The sequence below is a fragment of the Muscardinus avellanarius genome (assembly GCF_963383645.1).
Source record: "Muscardinus avellanarius genome assembly, chromosome: 3".
NCBI lineage: Eukaryota > Metazoa > Chordata > Mammalia > Rodentia > Gliridae > Muscardinus > Muscardinus avellanarius.
The window spans coordinates 17953305-17974372 of NC_137788.1; the positions used below are offsets into that span (position 1 = coordinate 17953305).

A 21068-nucleotide genomic window follows, 5' to 3' on the forward strand; every position below is an offset into this window, starting at 1 on the left:
CCTGGACCCCATCCAAAACCCCACACCAGCTCCTCACACACCTTGAGGAATAGAGGATTCCCAGGAACACAGTTTGAAGCTTTGTTTCTTTGTTTGTTTGTTTGTTTGATTTTTTCAGTACTGGGGATGGAACCCAGGGGCATTCTACCTCCAAGCTACACCCCCAGCCTTATTTTTATTCTTTATTTTGAAACAGGGTCCCATTGAGTTGCAGAGGGCCTCACTAAGTAGCTGAGGATGTCCTTCAACCGTGATCCTTCTGTCTCAGTCTCCAAATGCTGGGATTACAAGTGTGTGCCACCGTGCCCAGCTTCCAATTTTATTTTTCATTTGGAAGCACAGGCTTGCTAAGTCGCTGAGAGCCTTGCTTGTCGGGGCCCATTCGGCTGGACCGAGATGGCACCCAGGCTTGTTGCCAGCGTGGACTCAAGATGGCGCCTAGGCTTGCAGCCAAGTCACGAGGCTCACGAGGCTGGCGGTGCCCTGAGCCTGCGCAGTGAGCCCTATCAGGCGCCCTAAGGATGATCAGTGACGCAGCGCCTCGTGCTACCACCAGCCCGCCTATGAGAGGGTTAGAAATGCGCATGCCCTAGCTGTGGGAAGCTTGGGATTGGTGGAGTGATGAGGGAGGGGTTATGAGACTGATATATATTTGCCTGCTGTGCGCATTGGCGGCAGCAGCAGCAGTAGCAGCAGCATTATTATTGAGAAGGAGCATTAAAAGAGGAAGTAGCTTCATCAACAGAGTCGGCGTTTGTTTGTTTCTTCCCTAAGGCTCTGCTTGTCAGAGCCTTAGGGATGCGATACTTGCTAAGTGGCTTCGAAACTGTGATCATCCTGTCTCAGCCTCTCAAGTACTGGGCTTACAAGCGTATGCAACTATGCCTGGTTTTGGATTATAATCTTATTGCTGTTCCTCAGGACCTGATATGTGTATGGGTAGAGGCATATCTTCTGGGTCTCCTTCTGTAGCCCCCTTGACCGAAAACCTGGATGGTTTTGCCCAAACTCCACATTGTGTAGCTGTTGAGACAGGCTCAGAGAGGGAAAATGACGGGGTGAGGTCACACAGCAAGTTTAGTGGCAGTAATAAAGCCTGGAGCCAGGTCTTGTCCACTGTGCTTGGCTGCGAGGTTAGGCATCCCTGTAGCTCTGAGGGGGTCAGGCAGCCTGCCTCAAGGCGCAGGTGGGGACAGCATGCCAGATTCAGAGCTCAGGGACGCCTGTTTATCTACACCAAAGTCCCACGCAGCGGGCTGTCGTCTGACCATCGTGCATCCAGGACACCTGCAGCTCAGAGGAGTGAGTGTCCAGGAGTGGCAGACTTGGGGCCCAGCAGTCTTGATGTTCCCCGGACACACAAGGGCCTCGCCGTCTTGTCCCTGGGGCATGGACAGCATCTCAAAGCTAGTGCTGGACACCTGCCTCAGTTGTTCCACTCCAGGGTCCTGAAGCCTCCCCTCAGGTCACCCACTGGGAACCTCTCATTTGTTCTTGTGCCAGCTACCAAAGTAGCCAAGTGTTATACCTCAGACAGCAACTTAAGTTTAGCCCAACCAGAATCCATGACCTGTCATACAAAATATGGCCACCAGATGGCAGCAAACACCCACGTGTAAAACCTTAAGCACAGCAGGCAACACCCACCCCCCCACCCCACCCCCACCCCACCCCCACCCCCCCGGGACTGGGGCTGGGGCTGGAACTCAGGAGCATTTGACCTCCGAGCTACATCACCTGCCCTATTTTATTTTTTATTCTTAATTTTGAAACAGGGTCTCACTAAGTTGCAGAGGGTCTCACTAAGTAGCTGAGGCTGTCCATGAACCATGATCCTTCAGTCTGAGCCTCCCAAATGCTGGGATTACAAGCACGCGCCACCATGCCCGGTAGGCACCACCTTCTAAGGATCATTTTACTCTAGGGTGTGGTGGCATGCACCTGTAATCCCAGAATTTGGGAGATTGAGACAGGAGAATCATAGGTTCATGGCTAGCCTCAGCTACCTAGGCTCTCTGCAACTTAGTAAGACCATATTTTTAAAAAATAAATAATAAGACTAAAAGTGTAACTCAGAGATAGAATGCCCCTAGGTTCAATCTAAGTACTACAAAGAAAAAAAAAATAAAAGGAAAAGGAAAAAATATATGGCTAAAAAGATATCAAGGAAAATTTAAACCTTACTAATTTAGAAAAAACCTCTCAAAAGGACACATGAAGATCTTTAGCAGCCAGGCATGGTGGCACATGCTTGCATGGGAGGCTGAGACAGGAGGATCGCAGGTTCACGGACAACCTCAGCTACTTAGGCCCTGTTTCAAAATAAAAAGAGTGGTCGGGCGTGGTGGCGCACGCTTGTAATCCCAGCATTTGGGAGGCTGAGACAGGAAGATTGTGGTTTGCGGATAACCTCAGCTACTTAGGTGAGACCCTCCACAACTCAGTGAGACCATGTTTCAAAATAAAGAATAAAAAATAGGACAAGGGGTGTAGCTTGGAGGTCGAATGCCCCTGGGTTTCATCCCCAGACCAGCAAATAAATAAATATATATAGAGAGTGAAAAACAGGGCTGAGAGGTCTAGTTCAGAGATAGAATGCCCCTGGCTTCAATACCCAGTACAGAGAGACAGACAGACAGACACGTGCTATGGAAAAATAGATAGCCCTGGTCAGAGGGCAGATCAGAACGAAGTCAGCTGGTCAGGCAGCCCCACTGAGAGCCTGTTGCCCTAAGAAAGTGAAGGAGTCAGCTGTAGGAACAGCAGAGGAGGAGTGCTGGGGGCGGGGAGCAGGAGGACCAGTGTCTGGAGCTCACGAGCTGGGCAGAGTCGTAGATGAGGTAAGCTAAGGCTGGCAACAACCCAGATCAGCCTCCCAAGTACTGAGATCACAAGCATGTACCACCACACCCAGCTTTTACTTCTTATTTTGAAACAGGGTCTCACTAGGTTGCTGAGTCTCACTACTTGCTGAGGCTGTCCTTGAGCCTATGATCCTCCAGTCGCAGCCCCCCAAGTACTGGGATAACAGGCGTGCGCCACCACGCCCAGCCAACTGCTATTTTATAGACAAATGTGAGGTCATTCTCACCAATAAAGAAACCTGCCAAGCTCAGGAACTAGGGCAATTGCCTGTGGCCCAGAGGACGCCAAAGACCCTGTGGGACTGGAGACCGGCTGGAGTCACTTCTGCCTTAAGGAAGGGTCCCCTCCCACAGCCCCCCTGCTAGCTCATGGCTGGGACCCTGAAGGGAGCCGCCAAGGTCTTCCGCCACCGTGCAAATTGTTTCTCCAAGGTCCATCCCTCAATGGAGGAGAGAAGCCCATCAAACAGGCCCACTCTACAGGAGTAGAAACCAGCAGGGCTGATCATGGGATTCCAGGGGCTGTTGGAAAGCAGGGGAGACCGTGTAGACAGAGGCAGGCCTGGAGTACAAAGCCCATCGTGGGGGCCTGCGCCTTCTGGCCCTGGAGCCCACACCAAGGCCGAGGAAGGAGCCTGGACCCAGCTGGAGGAGCAACTGGGAGCCGCTGGGCTTCCTCGTGCAGTATCTATCTGGGCTTCCTGGCTTGGCAAAAGGCCCAGAAACAGCAGGGTCACTGCAGTGTGGCTCCTCTCCAGCAGTATCTCAAGCCACATACCCAGCACGTGGATTGAGCTGAGGATTCATGGCAGCCTGAGCCATTGTGGATCACGGGCTGTGCCTGTCTGTAGGATGAAGAGCTGCATAAATGTGAAATCCATGTACTGAATGCCCAGGAATGTCCCGTCGGTGCGAGAGTGCCTGTGCCCGTGGGTTTCAGGCTCTCATGAAGGCTCTTGTGCAGGAGTGCTATGTCCAAGCAATGAAAGACCTACCTCCAGAGCTCAGGCAAGTCCTGGAGAAACAAAAGCACAGCCCAACACCTGGCCAGCGGGGCCTCGACGTCACCGTGCAGAGGGGAGAAGCATGGTCACGCTGGCCCCGGGCGCTGTGGCTAGCTAGGAACAGTGCCCCTAGCCTGGTCAGAAAGCGAGACACCAGCCGGTGTGGTGGCACACACCTGTAATCTCAGTACTTGGGAAGCTGAGACAAGAGCATTGCAGGTTTGAGGCCACCCTCAGCAACTTAGTGAGACCTTATTTACTGGGTTCAGTCCCCAGTAAAACACACACACAGGCACACACACACACACACACACACACACACACACACACACACACATGCATGTCTCCTGAAGCTGGGTACAGTGGGGGGGGGGTATATTCAGTACAGTAATAGGTTGCTGCCTGCCTCAGCAGCAGTGAAATGCTCTTCCGCGGTGCCCGCCAAAGCCATTAGAGGGCACAGCAGGTCATTCACCCTCCCCGATCTCCATGTTCTTGCTCTGTCTGCTGGTGTCCATCATGTCCCCAGAGCAGCCAGCCCAGAGCCTTGGCCTCTGTGGAGACCCAGGGTCGCCATTCTGCCCTCACAGCCAGCCTCTGGAGACCACAGAAGGTGACTGCAGGACAGAGGCCTGCTGCACAGGCAGTGACCACAGCAAAGTCCCCCCTTGCAGGGCTGGTGGATGGTACATAGACAGCGTCAGCGCTGCCTGCCTAGAGCCATGCCCAGCAAGTGGTCCATTGGAAAAAAACACTTCTGATGTCCACCACGGAGGAACCAAAGTCACGCTGACCCAGTAATTCTTCAGAGGGAGCAGTTCTTTCTGCTCCCGGTGCTGCAGCGTGGATAAGGTGCGTGGCATGCCTACTCCTGAATCAGCACAGCCAGGCAACCTGCAAGTGGTCAGGGTGGAGGAGCAGCGGCTGCTCGTTGGCAGGGCCGCCGCTGAGCGGCTTCCATCCTCAGAGGTGTCCTAGCGGGACGTGTAGCCCCGGCAAGGACGATAGTCAGAGCCCTGACAGTCTGGGCGCCGTCTCCCCGTGGAAGAGAACAGCCCCACACGCTGAATTTGTGTCCATGGTGGTCAAATCCATCTTAACTGTGGCCAGTCAAGAACCACACAGGCTACTGAGAACAGCACGGGCTATCCCACCTAGCCCTCCTTGAGCTACAGTCCAGCATTACTGGCAAGTCTCACACACACACACACACACATGTGTGCGCGCATGTGTGCACAGTTTGTAGTTGGGTTGCTGGATTCGTTTCCACAGCGGGGTTACCTTATGGATGTTCTTGTGGTCCAGCTCTGGGTGGCCTAGAGGCCTGACCATTCAGCATAACTATCAGCAATGGCCTGCAATGCTGTGGGAAAGGCGCCAGTTACAAGGGTCTGAGCAGGACACAGGGAGCCCACAAGGGATTGCAGCAGCCCTGAGCAGGTGACCTATGGGGACGGTGGGCCCAAAGGGAACCAGAAGGAGAGAATTATGTAGAGAGAACTCCCTGGGCTCTTCTAGCCCCACACGAGCTCAAGGAGCGCCCCCAGGAGGGAGCTGGGGAAAGAAGTTCTTCAGCGGCCCCTTTGCCTCCAGCCTTCTAGAGAATCATTGGTGAAACCCACTGGCCAGAGCTATGGGGAATGAACCTGACGCTCCCTCCACACAGGGCCCTGGGCGGAAAAGCCAGGAAGCAAAGGAGAGCAGACCACGGGCAGGGAGGAGAGGAACCACACAGAGAGGGTTGGGGGTTTGGGGGTTTGGGGTTGGTTGTTGGATTTTGTGTATATATGGTATTGGCATGAACACAGGGGCATTCTACTTCTGAGCTCTATCTCCAGCCTTATTTTCTTATTTTTTTTTATTTTGATACAGTCTAAGTTATGTCACTAAGTTGCTGAGGCTGGCTGTAAGCCTGCAAGCCTTTCTTTCAGCCTCCCTAGTTCAGAGATTATAAGTGTGTACCACCATGCTCAGCTGTTTTTGTTTGTTTGTTTGTTTGTTTGTTTGTTTGAAACAGGGTCTCACTAGGTTGTTGAGAAAGTCTTACTACATTGCTGAGGCTGTCCTCAAACCTGAGCACCTCCTATCTCAGCCTCCCAAGTACTGGGATTATAGGTGTGCACCACCAGGCCTGGCTAGGGTTGTGGAGTTTTTGTTTTTGTTTAGTTTTGGTACTGGAGATTGAGCCCAGGGGCATTCTACCTCCGAGCTACACCCACAGCCCTATTTTATTTTTGAAACAAGGTCTCGCTAGGTTGATCAGTCTCACTACTTGCTAAGGCTATACTCAAATCTGTGATCCTTCTGTCACAGGCGTGCACCTCCATGCCTGGCTGGGTTGTGGGTTTTGTTTGTTTGTTTGTTTGTTTGTTTGTTTGTTTGTTTGTTTTGCAGTACTGGGGATTGAACCCAGGGGTGGTGAACCCAATCCTCCTGTCTCAGCCTCCCAAGTACTGGGATTACAAGTATGCACCACCACGCTCGGCTATTGTTTTGTGTGTATGTGGTTCTGGAGATTGAACCCAGAGGTATTCTACCTACAAGCTATACCTTCAGTCCCCTTTTTAATTGTTTTGTTGTTGTTGTTGTTGTTGTTGTTGTTTTGTTTTGTTTTGTTTTGTTTGCAGGACTGGGGATAGAACTCAGGACTATTCTACCTTTTTTGGGGGGGTACTGGGGATAGAACCCAGAGGCATTCTCTGAACTACACCCCAGCCCTATTTTTTATTATTATTATTATTTTTTTAAACAGGGTCTCATTGAGTTGCAAAGAGCCACACTAAGTAGTTGAGGCTGTCTTCAAACCATGATCTTCCTGTCTCAGCTTCCCAAATGCTGGGATTACAATCTTGTTTTTTTTTTGTTGTTTGTTTGTTTTTGTTTTTTGGTGGTACTGGGGTTCCTGGAAGCCCTTCTACCTCCAGGCTACACTCCCAGACCTATTTTTACATTTTTATTTGGAAACAGGGTCTCCTAAGCCAGCGCGCGCGGCTGGCTTCGAACCTGTGCGATCCTCCTGTCTCTGCCTCCCAAGCGCGGGGATTACAAGCGTGCGCCACCACGCCCGGCTTTTGTTTTGTTTTGTTTTGAAATAGGTATCACTATGTTGCTGAGAGTCTTGCTAAATTGCTGAAGCTGGACTCAAACATGCAATCCTCCTGTTTCAGCCTCCAAAATGCTGAGATTACAGATGTGTGCCACCAGGCCTGGCTGAGTTGTCGTTTTTTATTTATTTTTTGTGGTACTGGGGTAGAACCCAGGGGCTTTTCTACCTCCGGGGTTTACTCCCAGACCTATTTTATATTTTATTTGGAAACAGGATCTCACTAAGTTGCTGGGAGCCTCACTCAGTAGCTGAGGCTGGCTTCAAATTTGTGCAATCCTCCTGTCTCAGTCTCCCAATCACTGGGATTACAAGGATGCGCCACAACACCCGGCTGAGTTGTGATTTTAAATAGAAAGGTTAAGGTCACTACAAAATACTCATTTGAGTGAGGATCTGGAGGGGTGCAGTAACTCCATTTTTTTTTTTTTTTTTTTTTTGGTGGTACTGGGGTTCCTGGAAGCCCTTCTACCTCTGGGCTACACTCCCAGACCTATTTTATATTTTTATTTGGAAACAGGGTCTCTTAAGCCAGCAAGGCTGGCTTCAAACCAGCGCAATCCTCCTGTCTCAGCCTCCCAAGCGGGGGGATTACAAGCGTGCGTCACCACGCCCGGCACTCCATCTGTTCTGATGTGAATGTGTTCCCCAAATTTATGTGTTGGAAACCTGATCTCCCATGCAACACATTGGAGGCGTAGCCTTTCAGGAGCTAAGTCACAAGAGCTGTGTCCTCACAAGTGGGTCAGTGCTGTCAGCAAAGGGCCTGGCAAACGCTGTCCCTTCTCTTTTGCCCCCTGCCTTCTGCCCTGTGAGAACACAGAGTTCCTGCCTCTGGGGGATGCAGGGTCCCAGGTGCCATCTTAGAAGCAGAGACCAGATCCCCGCCAGACACTGACCTGCCCGCACCTCCATCTTGGACTTCCCGGACTCTAGAACTGTGAGAAATAAATTTCTGCTCTTTTACAGAAATGTGAGGCGTTTCCTTACAGCCTCCCAAAGTGGACCAAGATAGAAACCGATCTCGGAGAAGTGAGGCATTATAACAAACACCTCAAAACATGGAAGCAAGCCAGGCGTGGTGGCTCACATTTGTAAATCCAGTGCTTGGGAGGCTGAGGCAGGAGCAGCCCAGGTTCGAGGCCACCCTCAGCAACTTAGACCCTATTTCAGAATAAAAACTAATAATAGGGCTGGGGGTGTAGCTCAGAGGTAGGGACATCCCTGAGTTCAATCCCAGTATATAAAAAAATAAACAAATGGAAGCTTTGGGATGGGTAATGAGTAGAAGCCCAGAGACGTTTGAAGACTGTGCTGGAAAAGCCAGCCCTTCAATGAACAGAGTGTTCAGGACAGTGCTGGAAGGGTGCAGAAGAGCGGAGCGGTAGGAAAAGCCCTTTCTCCTCCGCGATTACTTCTGTGGCTGTGGCGGTGAAGAGCACTCCAATGAGGACCCAGACAGAGACGGGGAGCGAGGTGTCGGAGCCCGTGTGAGGAGCGGTGAGCCGGCTGTCCTAGCCACTAGGGAAGGCGGGCCTGGATGGATGGCCGGGTGTGGGTGGACGGCCCTGGAGCCACAGCCGCAGGACACCGCCTGGCTTCTCTTAATTCATTATGCTACAGGAGAAGACAGCAAAAGGATTGAGAGAATAATTTATAATTAGAAAGGAAGTAGGCTGTAAGACTTCGATATATCCCAACCTAGCTAAGCAAACAAAGAAATGTATTTAGGAAAGAAAATCAAGGCCTTGTGCAAACAACTTTTTATGAGCCGAGCGTGGTTGCACACGCTTGTAATCCCAGCATTTGGGAGGCTGAGACAGGAGGATCTGGGTTCGCGGCCAGTCTTAGTGAGGCCCTTTGCAACTCAGTGAGATCCTGAGACCCTGTTTCAAAATGAAGAATAAAGCCGGGCGTGGTGGCGCACATGTAATCCCCGCGCTTGGGAGGTAGAGACAGGAGGATCGCGCGGGTTTGAAGCCAGCCGCGCTGGCATAAGAGACCCTGTTTCAGAAATATAAAATAGGCCTGGGAGTGTAGCCCGGAGGTAGAAGGGCTTCCAGGAACCCCAGTACCACCAAAAAAAAAAAAAAAAAAAAAGGAAGAAAAAGAATAAAAAATAGGGCTGGGGGTGTAGCTTGAAGGTAGAATGCCCCTGGGTTCCATCCCCAGACCCGCAAAAATAAATAAATAAATAAAATTAGGTATTTTATGGTGCACACCTATAATCTCAGGACGTGGGAGGCTAAGACGAGATCCCAGGTTTGAGGCCAGCCTCCAGCAACTTAGTGAGTTTAGCGAGGCTCTCAACAACTTAGTGAGACCTTGTTTTCCAAAATAAAAAAATAAAGCCAGGTGTGGTGGCACACACTTGTAATAGCAGTACTTGAGAGGCTGAGACAGGAGGATCCAGTTTCCTGGTCAGCCTCAGCTACTTAGTGAGGCCCTCTGCAACTTAATTAAACCTTGTTTCAAAATAAAAAATAAAAAATAGGGCTGGGAGGATAGCTCAGAGATAGAATGTCCTATGGGTTCCATCCCTAATACTGCAAATATAATAATAATGATAATGATGATGATGATAATAATAATAATAATAATAATAATAATAATAATATAGTGCTGGATTATAGCTTGGAGGTAGAACACCTCAGGTTCAATCCCCAGTGCTCCCCCACACTAAATAAATAAATAAATAAATAAAATGTTTTGTTATAACAGCACAGACAGACTAAGATACCCTCAAATCTCAACAACTCTTGCTCTATTTTACAGTTGAGGAGACTGAGGAAAAGTAAGAATAAACAGTTGAGTTCCCCAAGATCAACCGGGCATTGTGGCACACGCCTGTAATCCCAATACTTGGGTGGCTGAGACAGGGGATCACAGTTTCAAAGCCACCCTCAGTAAGTAGCGAGACTTTCAGCAACCTAATGAGACCCGTTTCAATAAACAAATAAATAAAAAGGGCTTGTGATATAAATCGGAGATAGAACGCCCCTGGGTACAATCCTTAGTACCAAACACACACACACACACACAAAAAAAAAGTTGTCTAAGATCACACAGCGGAGAGTTGGTAGATTTTTTTAAAGACAGTTTCAGAACTAGCCTCGGCAACTTAATGAGACCCTGTTTCCAAATGAAAAAAGAGAACTGGGGTGATGGCACGCGCCTGCAATCCCAGCACTTGAGAGGTTGAGGCAGGAGGACTGCAGGGTCGAGGACAGCCTCAACAAGTAATGAAATTCTCATCAACCTAGCGAGATCCTGTTTTAAAATAAAATGTAAAGCCGGGCGTGGTGGCGCACGCTTGTAATCCCCGCGCTTGGGAGGCAGAGACAGGAGGATCGCGCAGGTTCGAAGCCAGTCGCGCGCGCTGGCTTAGGAGACCCTGTTTCCAAATAAAAATGTAAAAATAGGTCTGGGAGTGTAGCCCGGAGGTAGAAGGGCTTCCAGGAACCCCAGTACCACCAAAATAATAATAAATAATAATAATAATAATAATAATAATAATAGTAAAAAAAATAGATATATGACTACAATGCACCAATAAAAATAAAATTAAAAAATAAAAAAAGGGCTGAGGATGTAGCTTGGAGGTAGAATGCCCCTGGGTTCGATCCCTGTAGCAAAAGATGGAGAGGGTGGGGTAGGGCACGCAAACATGAAGCTGTCACTAACAATCATAGATGTTATTTATGGAGCACCGTCTCTGGAGTAGCCACTGTGTTAAGCGCTGGGGTCAGGGTGTACAGATGAGCCTGATGCGATCTATTTGACCTTAAAGAGAGAGAGTATCATCTAATTGGAGGTTGGGAAGGAAACAGAGGCATGCGTACAAATGAAAGCCCAGCCGACTGCGGCAGGGTCTACTACGCAGCTACGAACAAGTGCTGCGGAACACCAAGGAAGGATGTTCGCGCGGCCAGGGTGAGAGCAGCTTCCCAGAGATGGTGGCTTTGGGAGAAATGAAGAATTATAACCGCAGAAATAGGAAAGGAAGGAGGTCTGGCAAAGAAAGCATGTTGAGCAAAGACAGGGATGCCTCCGGGGGATAGCTTGGACATCTGGTTTGGCTCAAATGCATGAGATTTTTGCCAAGAGACAATTTTTGGTAGCACATCAACGTGGCATTAGTTCACACGGAATCTCAGTGAGATGATCTCCCTTCTAATTCTCCTTATGGAGGGAAATCTCAGCATGGTACTAGCTGGTCTCTCAAACTTTTGTTTTGTTTTTTTGTAGTACCAGGGATTGAACTCAGGGACATTCTACCTCCGATCTACACCTCCGATCTACACCCCCAGCCCTATTTTATTCTTTTGTGTGTGTGTGTGTGTGTGGTTCTGGGGGTGGAACCCAGGGGCTTTCTACCTCCAGGCTACAGTCCCAGACCTATTTTCTATTTTATTTGGAAATAGGGTCTCAGTTTCTGAAAGCCTCACTAAGTAGCTGAGGCTGGCTTCGAACCTGTGCCATCCTCCTGTCTCAGCCTCTCAAGCGCGGAGATTACAAGTGTGTGCCACCATGCCCAGCCCTATTTTATTCTTTATTTTTATTTTGTTTATTTATTATTTTGGGGGGGGTGGTACTGGGGTTCCTGGAAACCCTTTTACCTCCGGACTACACTCCCAGAACTATTTTATATTTTTATTTGGAAACAGGGTCTCTTAAGCCAGCAAGGCTGGCTTCGAACCAGGGCGATCCTCCTGTCTCTGCCTCCCAAGCGCGGGGATTACACACGCCCAGCTTATTCTTTATTTTGAAGCAGGGTCTCACTAAGTTGCCGAGGGCCTCACTAAATAGCCGAGGCTGCCTGCAAACCTGCAGTCCTCCTGTCTCTGCCTCCCAAGCGCGGGGATTACAAGTGTGTGCCACTACCCAGCTTCATCTCACTTTTTAGCCCCCAATTTACAGGCTCTGATCCTTCAGTGGGCAATCAACATCTGGGTAGAACTTAACATGGGTTGTTTTTATTGCTTTTACTTTTACAGCTATGTACTATTTAATTCAGTGATTTTTAAAATATGGCTTTAATTTACAGAAAATTTGTTAATTATTTATTTTCCCTTACAGATGAATTAAGAAAATAAATTATTTCTGTGGTGCTTGGGAAAGAACCCAGAGTCACTCTCCCACTGAGTGTCACCCCCAGCCATCATCATTATTATTATTATTATCATCATCATCATCATCATCATAAATTTGGTGTTGAGGATTGAATCCAGGGGCATTCGTTCTCTGAGCTGTACTTTTTTATTGTTGTTTTTAAAATGGTCTCTCTATGTTGCTGAGCTGTTTTTGAACCTGCGATTCTCCTGTCTCAGTCTCCCAGTACTGGGATTACAGGTGTGTGGCACTGTGTCCAGCTAAAAACTGTTCATTTATAGCTGGGCGTGGTGATGCACACTTGTAATCCCAGTACTTGGGAGGCTGAGACAAGAGGATCACAGGTTTATAGACAGCCTCAACTACTTTTGCAACTTAGTGAGACCTTATTTCAAAAATAAAGAATAGCTGAGCATGGTGGCGCACGCTTATTAATCCCAGCATTGGAGAGGCTGAGACCAGAGGATCTCGGTTCACGGCTAGCCTCAGCTACTTAGTGAGGCCCTCTGCAACTTAGTGAGACCCTGTTTCAAAATAAAGAATAAAAAATAGGGCAGAGGGTGTAGCTCAATGCCCCTGGGTTCCATCCCCAGTATCACAAAAAAGAAAGAAAGAAAGAACGCAAGGCCTGGTGGCGCTTGTCATCCCAGCGCTTGGGAGGCTGAGATAGGAGGATCGCACAGGTTCGAAGCCAGCCTCAGCTACTTAGTGAGCCCCTGTTTCCAAATAAAGTATAAAATAGGTCTGGGAATATAGCCTGAAGGTAGAAAAAGCCCCTGGGTTCCACCTCCAGTACCACACACACACACACACACACACACACACACACACAAAGCAAGAAATAAAGAATAAAAATTAAGGCTGGGGGTATACATTGGAGGTAGAATGCCCCTGGGTACCATCCCCAGTACTGCAAAAATAAACAAATAAATAAGTAAACCATTGATTTAAAGGGGTCCTATGAAGGCTGAGGGTGCATCTCAGTGGTAGAATGAATACTTGCCTAGCATACACAATGCCCTGGGTTCAATCCCCAGTCTCCCTCTCTCCTCTCTCTCTCTCTCTCTCTCTCTCTCTCTCTCTCTCTCTCTCTCTCTCTCTCTCACACACACACACACACACACACACACACACACACTACTGAGGCACACACTCAAGTGGCTCATTTGCTGCCTGGTCGACGTGCACGTATGGGTGTATTTTCCCCTTGGTTTTCACTGGGTGCCATGGCTTGTAAAGCTTGTCCCCAGAGGTTTGTGTGCTGAGGTTTGGTGTCTACTGGAATGGCATTGGGAGGTAGTGGGACCTTACAGAGGTGGAGCCTATGGGAGGCGATAGGTCATTGGAGGCACCACTCCCAGAGGGTTAATGCCCCACTCCAGGAAGTAGATTGGGTCTTATGGGACTGGATTGGTTACCTTTTAGAGAGATTTATTATAAAGCAAATTCAGCTTTCTTGGCTTCCTCTCTTACTTCCTCTCTCCAAATGTGACACTTTTCACACACTTGCCCCTGCCCTGTGATGCTATCTGCCATGACACTCTCAGGAGAAGCTGATGCCAGCACCATACTTTTGGACCTCCAGAACTGTGAGTTATATAAACCTTTTTTCTTGATAAAATTCCCAGTCCCAGGTATTTTGTTACAGAAAAAAAAAGACTAGGCCAGGCGTGGTGGCGCTTGTAATCCCAGCATTTGGGAGGCTGAGACAGGAGGATCTCGGCTCACAGACAGCCTCAGCTACTTAGTGAGGCCCTTTGCAACTCAGTGAGACCCTGTTTCAAAATAAGGAATAAAAAATAGGGCTGGGGGTGTAACTTGGAGGTAGAATACCCTTAGGTTCCATCCCCAGTATCGCCAGAATGAAAAAGACTAATACACTGAGTCAAGATAAGGTGGGCAGAGGTTAGTCCACCTCAGGCTCATTAGATGGGGGAATTGGAACTACAATCAGAGATGGAGAAAATCGACTCATGCCTCCTTATTCTGTGTTTCCTTGAGAAATTCCGATGTCTGCTTGGCCGCCGGTGGTGATTCATTTTATTCCACATGATGAACATCTGGTTTTCTAAGACCTTCAGCTTTAGCTCACTGAACAGAAGCCGCTCGAGGATCTTGTCCTGGAGGGCAAAGCAGGCGTGCAACCTCTCCACTTCTTTGGTGTTGATGGCTTGGTTGTTGTCGTTGCTGCTGGGTTTGGCTTCTTCGGGAGCCTTTGGTTTCTCTTCCTCCTTCTAAGCTCCCACCACCGGGAAAAAGAAAACATTGGTTAGTTACGATCGTGGATAATCGCTTCCACCGTGGATCACCTGCTCCAGCCTTCATCTCCATCTCTTCTCACGTCTGCCTCCAGGGAGCAGCATCCTTCTTGCCACATTTTGTTGGTGAGAGAATTTGGACCCAGCTAGGGAAGGTCACTCTCTCGGTTCACAAGGGCCCCAAACTCCCCAGAGCCAGGGTTACCTTTGGGCCGTAGGAATCACCTGCCAATCATAGCAAGAGTGGGATCGGAACTTGCAATGCGGCATGCACAGAGAGATGGCACAGAAAATAAAATCCAGATGCTTCCCCTAATTAGCAAGAACTAGGAGGAAAGGGGTAACAGGAGGAGGTCGAGTAGTAGAAAGGGCCCTATTGAGAAGCAATTAAGGTGACCAATCAGAGGGGAGGGGATGGGGGAGGATGGAATCTCTTTAAACTCATGTGGTATGTAAAGAGTTATATCAAAGATACCAATTAAGCATGGGATCGAGGGGAGGGAGGGAATGAGATGGGGATTGGATGAGGGCTTATTGGATGATATATGCTTGTATATCCTCTCAAGTCTTGTATTCCAAAGGGATGGATGATTAAAAAAATAATAAATAAATAAATAAGATGTAAAGCCCTTAACCCAACTATGTCTGTCTCCAGAGTCTTCATTTTTCCAGTGTGTCTCTCTAAGCACTTTGGTCCAGGGAAACCTCAGCCCGCAGCCTTGGTTTGGTCTCGTGGCAGGCTCTTATCTCTTGAGTCCTCATTAATCCTCACCTGTCCCTCTACCCCCCTTTAATAATCACACTTTATTTTTTTTAATTCAAGTAAAAACTACAGGTTTTTTACAGAGCATTTTAAAATTAAATATTTCAGGCATGCGCAAAAAAAGTAATTAATAGAACAAATATCCATGTTCCTGCACTGTTCGAGAAGTAAAATGTCATAAATATAATTGAAGTCCCATGTGGGCCTCCCTTCTATTGCTCCCTGCCTGCAACATCATTTCTTCAACTGTAATCCTGAATTTGGTATTTTTTTCCAGGAATTTTTTTTTTTCTAATGGGAGGCTATTTGTTCTCCCAGGGATTTTTGGCAATGCCTAGGGATATTTTTCTTTGTGCAGGGGTGATACTGGTGTCGCTTGAGTACAGGCTAGCAGTAGTGGTCAACTCCTAACAATGCACAGGATGGCCCCTGCAACAAATTATTCTGCCCAGAACGTCAGTAGAGCCATGGTTGAGACATCTTGCCTTAATTAGTATTTTCATTACACATATGCATCCTAATTTTTTGTGTGTGATACTGGGGATGGAACCCCGGGGCATTCCACCTCTGTGCTACACCTCCAGCCCTATTTTTTATTCTTTATTTTGAAACAGGGTCTCGCTGAGTTGCAGAGGGCCTCACTAAGTAGCTGAGGCTGTCCGCGAACCGCGATCCTCTTGTCTCAGCCTCCCGAATGCTGGGATTACAAGCGTGCGCCACCACGCCCAGCTCAATATAGGATATTTTTTTGCATGATTTTAGACATTATGTAAACGATATCTGCTATAGCTTGGATCTGGAATGTGGACCAGAGGCCCATGTGTTAGAGGCAGTGCTCTTAGAATGTGGTAGATCCTTTTTGAGGGGATTATAAAGGGAATTGTATGGCCATGGCTTTTTAACAATTTTTTACTTTCTGGCTGTGAGGTGAGTGATTTTATTCCACTACACTCTCTACTGAAAAAGCCTAAAGAATGATGGGTATCCCCAGTCATGAAGTTCTAAATTGTGAGCCAGAATGAATTTTTTTTCTCTTTAGAAGTTGATTGTTTCAGGTATATGCTATAGTAATGAACTGTTGACAAAATGTAATTTACGCACATTTCTGCTGTCTTCAATATATCTTAGAGCTGTGTCTATATCGATGCATGTATCTCTAATCATTAAAAAAAAAATTTCACTCCAAAAAGTTGATACTAGCCGGGCATGGTGGCGCATGCTTATAATTCCCCCCCCACTTGGGAGACGGAGACAGGAGGATTGTGCAGGTTCGAAGCCAGTCTCGCTGGCTTAAGAGACCCTGTTTCCAAATAAAAAAGTATAAAATAGGTCTGGGAGTGTAGCCTGGAGGTAGAAGGGCTTCCAGAAACCCCAGTACCACTAAAAAAAAAAAAAAAAAAAGTTGATACTAGCCGGGAATGGTGGTGTACACTTGTAATCCCCATGCTTGGGAGGCAGACAGGAGGATCACACAGGTTTGAAGCCAGTCTCACTAGCTTAAAAGACCCTGTTTCCAAATAAAAATATAAAAAATAGGTGTCTGGGAGTGTAGCCCAAAGGTAGAAGGGTTTCCAGGACCCCAGTACCCAGTACCACAAAAAAAAAAAAAAAAGAGCCAGCCATGGTGGCACACGCTTATAATCCCAGCATTGGGGAGGCTGAGACAGGAGGATCGCACAGGTTTAAAGCCAGCCTCAGCTACTTAGTGAGGCTCTCATCAACTTAGTGAGACCCTGTTTCCAAACAAAGTATAAAATAGGTCTGGGAGTATACCCCGGATGTAGAAAAGCCCCTGGGTTCTACCCTCAGTATCATAAAATAAAATAAAAGCAAAAAGTTGATACTAGCTGGGCATGGTGGCGCATGCTTATATTCCCAGCATTGGGGAGGCCGAAACTGGAAGATTGCGGTTCACGGACAACCTCAGCTAATTATTAATTAGTGAGGCCCTGTTTAATTAATTAATTAGTGAGGCCCTGTTTCAAAATAAAAAATAAAATATAGGGCAGGGGGTGGAACTTCGAGTTTGAATGCCCCTGGGTTCCATTCCCAGACCTGCAAAAAAAAAAAAAAAGTTGATTCTGCCAGACATGGTGGCTCACGATTGTAATCCCAGTGGTTGGAAGTCTAAGACAGGAGGATCGCAGGTTTGTGGCCAGCCTCAGCTACTTACTCCGCAACTTAGTGAGACCCTGTTTCAAAATAAAGAATAAAAAACAGAGCTGGGGGATGTAGTTCAGAGGTAGTATGCCCTTGGATTCAATCCCCAGTACAATCAATCAATCAATCAATCAATCAAAAGTTGACACTGTTGTTGAAGCAGGTTGACAACAAACAGGCCGGAGGAGAATCTGGGATGGTCCCCGTGGTATAGCTAAGACCACCAAGGCCTGTGGATAGAAGTAATCTTTTCCAAGTCTCCCCAACAGGAAGCCACAACACAGACTGTGATGACACTTTCTCTGTTCCCCACCTTCCCATCTAGAGGACTATGTCAGGGAATAACCCCCAGCAGACGCTAAGCCCCCTCTTGCTCACCTTACAGGGCTCTGGGGGGGTGGCCTTGAAATCAGACTTGACCAGCCAGTTGCTAAGCAACAGCAGAAGGAAGAGGAACCCAAACACGGCTGGCTTATAGCTCATCAGCCAGGCCACCACTGCGCCCATGGTGCCCGAGGAAGCAAGTACCCCATGGAGACTCCTAAAGAGAAATATCAGTTGCCCCAACATTATGGCATGAAGGCACACAGGCCCAGGGCCCCTGCCTCAGTCTCCCCCATGGCAGGAGTCACCCTCTCCTCTGGAGTCATAGCCAGCTCCTCCCCCGCCCAGCCGCATAACAATATCAATCACTCCTGTGGCTTTGGCACCCTGGGTGTCCAGACTCTTTGCAAGCGTCATCCAATGGCCTCACAAGAGCCAGGTGATGTGGGCCTTAGTGGTGCCACACGCATTCAGCAGTCCTGGGCCTGGCCTCTGGAGGTGAAAGGACCAGTGGTGTAGAGAGAGTGGGGATGCCAGTGAGGAAGAGAATATCCACAGTTCAGAGATGAGGCAAGATTGTTATTGCTTGTACTTTTATTGTTTTTTGGGTCTAGATGGAACCCAGGGACATTCTACCTTTGAGCTATACCCCCAGCTATTTGGAAACAGTCTCACTGAGTTGCAGAGGTTGATCTGGAAACTGTGATCCTCCTGTCTCAGCCTTCCAAGCACGGGGATAACAAATGTGCACCACCACGCCCTGTTTACTGCTTGTACTTTGACAGTCATACTAGAATATTGTTTTAACGGTCCTATTGGTCACCTGATGCTTTAGAAAGGAAGGAAAGGCCAGGCGTGGTGACGCACGCTTGTAATCCATTTGGGAGGCTGAGACAGGAGGATCTCGTGGTTCACAGACAGCCTCAGCTACTTGTGAGGCCCTTTGCAACTCAGTGAGACCTTGTTTCAAAATAAAGAATAAAAAAATAGAGCTGGGGGTGTAGCTTGAAGGTAGAATGCCCCTGCGTTTCATCCCTAGTACTGCAGAAAGAAAGAAAGAAAGAAAGAAAGAAAGAAAGAAAGAAAGAAAGAAAGGAAGAAAGAAAAGATAACTTACTAATTTTGGGGGAGGTATTGGAGATTGAACTCAGGGGTATTCTATATCTGAGTCCTACTCCCAGACCCCCTTTTTGTGGCACTGAAGATTGAACCCAAGGGCATTCTACCTCTCAACTACACCCCCAGCCCCATATATATATATAAACAGGTTGATGAAAGTTTCACTACTTGCTGAGGCTTTCCTTGAACCTGTAATCATCCTGTCTCAGCCTCTCAAATAAGTACTGGAATTACAAGCCTGCACCACCATGCCCAGCTCTTTTCTTATTTTTTATTTTGACCATGCCCAGCTTGGCTTACTATTTTATTTTATTTTATTTTATTTTATTTTATTTTATTTTTTGGTACTAGGGATTGAACCCAGGGGCATTCTATCTCTGAGCTATATCTCCAGGCCTATTTTATTTTTTTTATTTTTTTGTGGTACTGAGATTGAAAACCAGGGGCTTTCTACCCCCAGGCTATACTCCCAGAACTCTTTTTAAAATATTTAATTTGGAAACAGGGTCTCACTAAGTTGCTGAGAACCTCACTAAGTGGCTAAGGCTGGTGTTGAACCTGTGAGATCCTCCTGTCTCAGCCTCCCAAGTGTGGGGATGGGGATTATAAGCGTGTGCCACCATGCCCAGCCCTATTTTCTTTTTCTTTCTTTCTTTCTTTCTTTCTTTCTTTCTTTCTTTCTTTCTTTCTTTCTTCTTTCTTTCTTGTGGTACTGGGGTTCCTGGAAGCCCTTCTACCTCCGGGCTAGTGGGCTACACTCCCAGACCTATTTTTTAATATTTTTATTTGGAAACAGGGTCTCTTAAGCCAGCGTGGCTGGCTTTGAACCTGTGTGATCCTCCTGTCTCTGCCTCCCAAGCGCAGGGATTACAAGCGTGTGCCACCACACCTGGCTCCTATTTTCTTTTTTTAACTTTTTTTTTTTTTTGGTACTGGGAATGGAACTCAGAGACATTCTACCTCCAAGCTGCACTCCCAGTCCGATTTTATTTCTTATTTGGAAACAGGGTTTCACTAGGTTGCTCAGAGCCTTGCTAAATTGCCAAGGCTGGCTTTGAACCTGCGTTCCTCCTGTCTCAGCCTCCCAAGAACTGAGATTACAAGCGTGCTCCACCAAGCACGGCTCAACTTTTATTTATTATTTTTCAGTACTGGGGATGGAATCCAGGGGCATTCTACCTCTGAGCTACACTCCCAGCTCGATTTTTTATTCTTTATTTTGAGACAGAATCTCACTGAGTTGCAAAGGGCCTCACTAAGCAGCTGAGGCTGGCCGCGAACCCAGGTCCTCCCAAATACTGAGATTATACACACGTGCCACCACGCCCAGCTTATTTTTTTTAATTTTGGAACAGAGTCTCACTAAGTTGCTGAGGGTCTCACTAAATTGCTGAGGCTGGCCTCCAACCTTTGATCCTCTTGTCTCAAGTTCCCAAGTATTAGGATTATAACATGTGCTGCCATGCCCAGTTTACATTTTTTTTTTTTTTTTTTGGTACTAGGGATTGATTGAACCCAGGGATGTTCTACCTCCAAGCTACACCCCCAGCCCTTTTTATTTTTTGTTTTGAAACAGAGTCTCACTAGGTTGCTGAGAGTCTTGATAAATTGCTCTGGCTGGTCTAAATCTGTGATCCTCCTGTCTCAGCCTCCAGAATACTGGAATTACAGGGGTGGACTACTATGGTAGGAAGATGTTTCCTTTTTTTTTTTTTTTTTTTTGTATTGAGGATTGAACCTAGAGGAGTTCTATCTTGGGCTACATCATCCTCAGCTCGATTTTTAATTTATTTTGAAACAGTTTCTCACTCAGTTGCAGAGGACCTCACAAGTTGTTGAGGCTGGCCTGGCCCTGAAACTGACAATCTTCCTGTCTCGGCCTCCCAAGTACTGGGATTACAAGCATGTGCCACCACGCCAGGCTAGATGTTATTTTTTTTTTTATTGGATGTATTTGTCTAATAATTTCATGTCTGGGTATAATCTAAAAGAATGAGAAAAAGGAAAACATCCTAAGGAAATATTTAAAGTATGTATACAAGTTGGGGCAAGGGCACATGCCAACCTATTATTCCAGTCCTTGGAGGCTAAGACAGGAGAATCACAAGTTTGAGGATAGCCTCAGAAATTTAGTGAGATTCTCAGCAACTTAGTGAGACCCATTTTAAAATAAAAAATGAAACAGAGCCGGGTGTGATGGCGCATGCTTGTAATCCCAGTACTTGGGAGCTGAGACAGGAGGATTACCGGTTTCAAGGCCAGCCTCAGAAAGGTGTGAGGCCCTCCGCAACTTAGGGAGACCCTGTTTCAAAATAAAGAATAAAATAGGCCGGGCGTGGTGGCGCACGCTTGTAATCCCCA

General features: G+C 47.5%; 1 protein-coding gene across 1 annotated transcript; it reads right to left on the reverse strand.

Annotated features, from left to right (window-relative positions):
• Positions 1-5184: 5184 nt before the first annotated feature.
• Positions 5185-17834, reverse strand: TEX46 (testis expressed 46; the record flags this gene model as incomplete). The annotated part of the gene is made up of 4 exons (XM_080691343.1): positions 5185-5313; positions 7710-7909; positions 14032-14203; positions 17643-17834. The coding sequence occupies 4 exons, from the start codon at positions 17832-17834 to the stop codon at positions 5185-5187; spliced, it is 693 nt and encodes a 230-aa protein (XP_080547469.1).
• Between the last annotated feature and the right edge of the window lie 3234 nt (positions 17835-21068).